This window comes from Aphanomyces invadans (genome assembly GCF_000520115.1).
Source record: "Aphanomyces invadans strain NJM9701 unplaced genomic scaffold supercont1.59, whole genome shotgun sequence".
Taxonomy (NCBI): domain Eukaryota; phylum Oomycota; class Saprolegniomycetes; order Saprolegniales; family Verrucalvaceae; genus Aphanomyces; species Aphanomyces invadans.
The window spans coordinates 13,651-15,676 of record NW_008580204.1 but is presented as its reverse complement, the minus strand read 5'-3'; the positions used below and the strand labels follow the sequence as shown (position 1 = coordinate 15,676).

The 2,026-nt window shown below is 49.2% G+C and overlaps 1 protein-coding gene across 1 annotated transcript; it reads left to right on the top strand.

The window, feature by feature from the left end:
* Nucleotides 1-1,019: 1,019 nt before the first annotated feature.
* Nucleotides 1,020-1,680, top strand: H310_13961 (hypothetical protein; the record flags this gene model as incomplete). The annotated part of the gene is made up of 4 exons (XM_008881642.1): nucleotides 1,020-1,024; nucleotides 1,083-1,175; nucleotides 1,303-1,623; nucleotides 1,656-1,680. 4 exons carry the CDS (start codon nucleotides 1,020-1,022, stop codon nucleotides 1,678-1,680), a joined length of 444 nt encoding a protein of 147 aa, XP_008879864.1.
* Nucleotides 1,681-2,026: the final 346 nt, after the last annotated feature.

The following is a 2,026-nucleotide window of genomic DNA, read 5'->3' as shown; positions in this document are numbered from 1 at the left end:
GAAAATATGGCAATTGAGGACACCATTCACCCAGCGGGAGAGATTGGAATCATGGATGCTGACAACACTGGCTAAATATTTTTGGTGTAGATAAATATAATCTTCAAGTTTGTATGCATTATTCACGCATTTAACCTCTCGTCTTCGTCATCCTCCAGAACTCTATTTATCTTGGTATTGAATATTTTGTCTCTGAATCCATTAAAATGGAATTACTTGAATTTTGTATGTCCAAACCTATACTCCGGAGTATACATTATCCGAAAGGCATAGCGTACGGATAATTGGCCCGTGACCATCCAAACCTATATAAGGTCCACGGTATTCGTTTCTAGTATGATCGGTCGTTGCCGAGTTGGGTACATTTAGCTAGTTTAGTGTTTTGCTTTGCTGGCCTGACGATCTTAACCTCACTTCTGACCCCTTGTTTATTTGTCTGGAGCGTCAACAAAGAATTCTTTAGTGAGTTGCGCTCTCGGACACCCTTTGTGTCCGAGCAAAAATCTGATCACATCTAATGAGGGCAGTCTCACATGAAAATGGTTCTTTTCATATTGGAATGGTTTTTCTCACAACAAAATAGACTTGACTGAAAACCACTCATATGTATCATGCTGTAGAGGTCCCCGACACTGGGAGAAATCCCAAAGGTCCTCGCTATTAAGAATTGACGCCATCGACTCATACTCCACTTCTCTGATGACCCTAACACTTGTGGGGCGCTCTCGGTCTCAGCCGAAGCCCTGGTCTCATGAACAAGGACCAAAATTCATAGCGCGTTTTAGCAAACTCCCGATTTTCACTCGGTAGAGCCTCAGCGACCTCGTTTGCAACAATATCGAGAAATACAACGCCGTGTGCCATGACGTGGTCAAGATTAACGTCGGGTTTTCCTTGAGCTCGTGATGCTGACCCTCAGTCGTTTCGTTCGTTAGGTGCATACCATCAAGACGAATGTTCATCCGTGGGACGACGTGGCAGCCAAGCTCGATCTGTTCACGCGGGAATATTCCGAGCTCATGAGGTACGTCGGCCATGCAAGTTCGTGTGAATATGGAACGTGACCTGCTTCGCTGATGCAGGTACGTAATGTATCTCCATCGCGTCGGCGAACTGCCAGTATACTTTGCCGACAAGTTTTTCCTGCACAAACCACCCAAGCGATCGCAGTCGCCGTACGGAGGCCCCTACGCTCGTCGTTGTACGTGTTTGCATGGGCAGCGAGAATAGACTGTCATCGGAAATCGCGACCCTGCTACATCGTCTAGACCTGGAACGTCACCGAAACGTTGTCGTTTGTAGCGAATGCAAGTCTTTTGCGAGTGTCGACGTCGCGCCAGACGCCGCCGTCGTCGTGTCCAAACTGCCGGATCTGCTCCTGAGCATGACGCCCGAGGTGCTGCATTTCAAACAAGCCCCACTCGCGTCATCCCCCACGGCGGACGAGAACAACCGACCACCATTGCGCCCCAACGACATCGTTGAATTGGCCTCGGCCGACCTATTTTTGAACAATGTGTCGCTCGTCCACCATCTCGTCGTCTACGTCATTGTTTCCAAGTCCATGCAAGTGCTGGGAAAATCCCTTGTGGCCGTTCCAGGGGACATCCAGCAGCGTAAGGGGTGTACCTTCCGCCTCAAGCCGGTGCGTGCAGCGCGCAGCCGCCGTCGTTTGGGTGATACTTGTCGTGATGAATTGGATGCACAAGTGGCAGCAAGAATACGTGTGCATCATATCGTCGTTGGCCGCACCGACAGTGTCATTCCGATTGACGTCGTCGATGACATGGGCTGGACACTGCTCAAGTATGCTTCGACATGGACATGGCACTGGCTCTGGGAGATGATGTTCCCGCGGTGGTGTGCAATCAAAGAACTCGACGAACAGAACAATATAAATGCATTATATGATCATTGCATGCTCGTTGCTACGCTTTCGTTTGTGGTACCGTTTCTTCTTGTAGGGAGAAATGCGGCGAATAGTCCGAATGAAGTCAACCGCAGGAAATTCACCAAGGGGTATCGC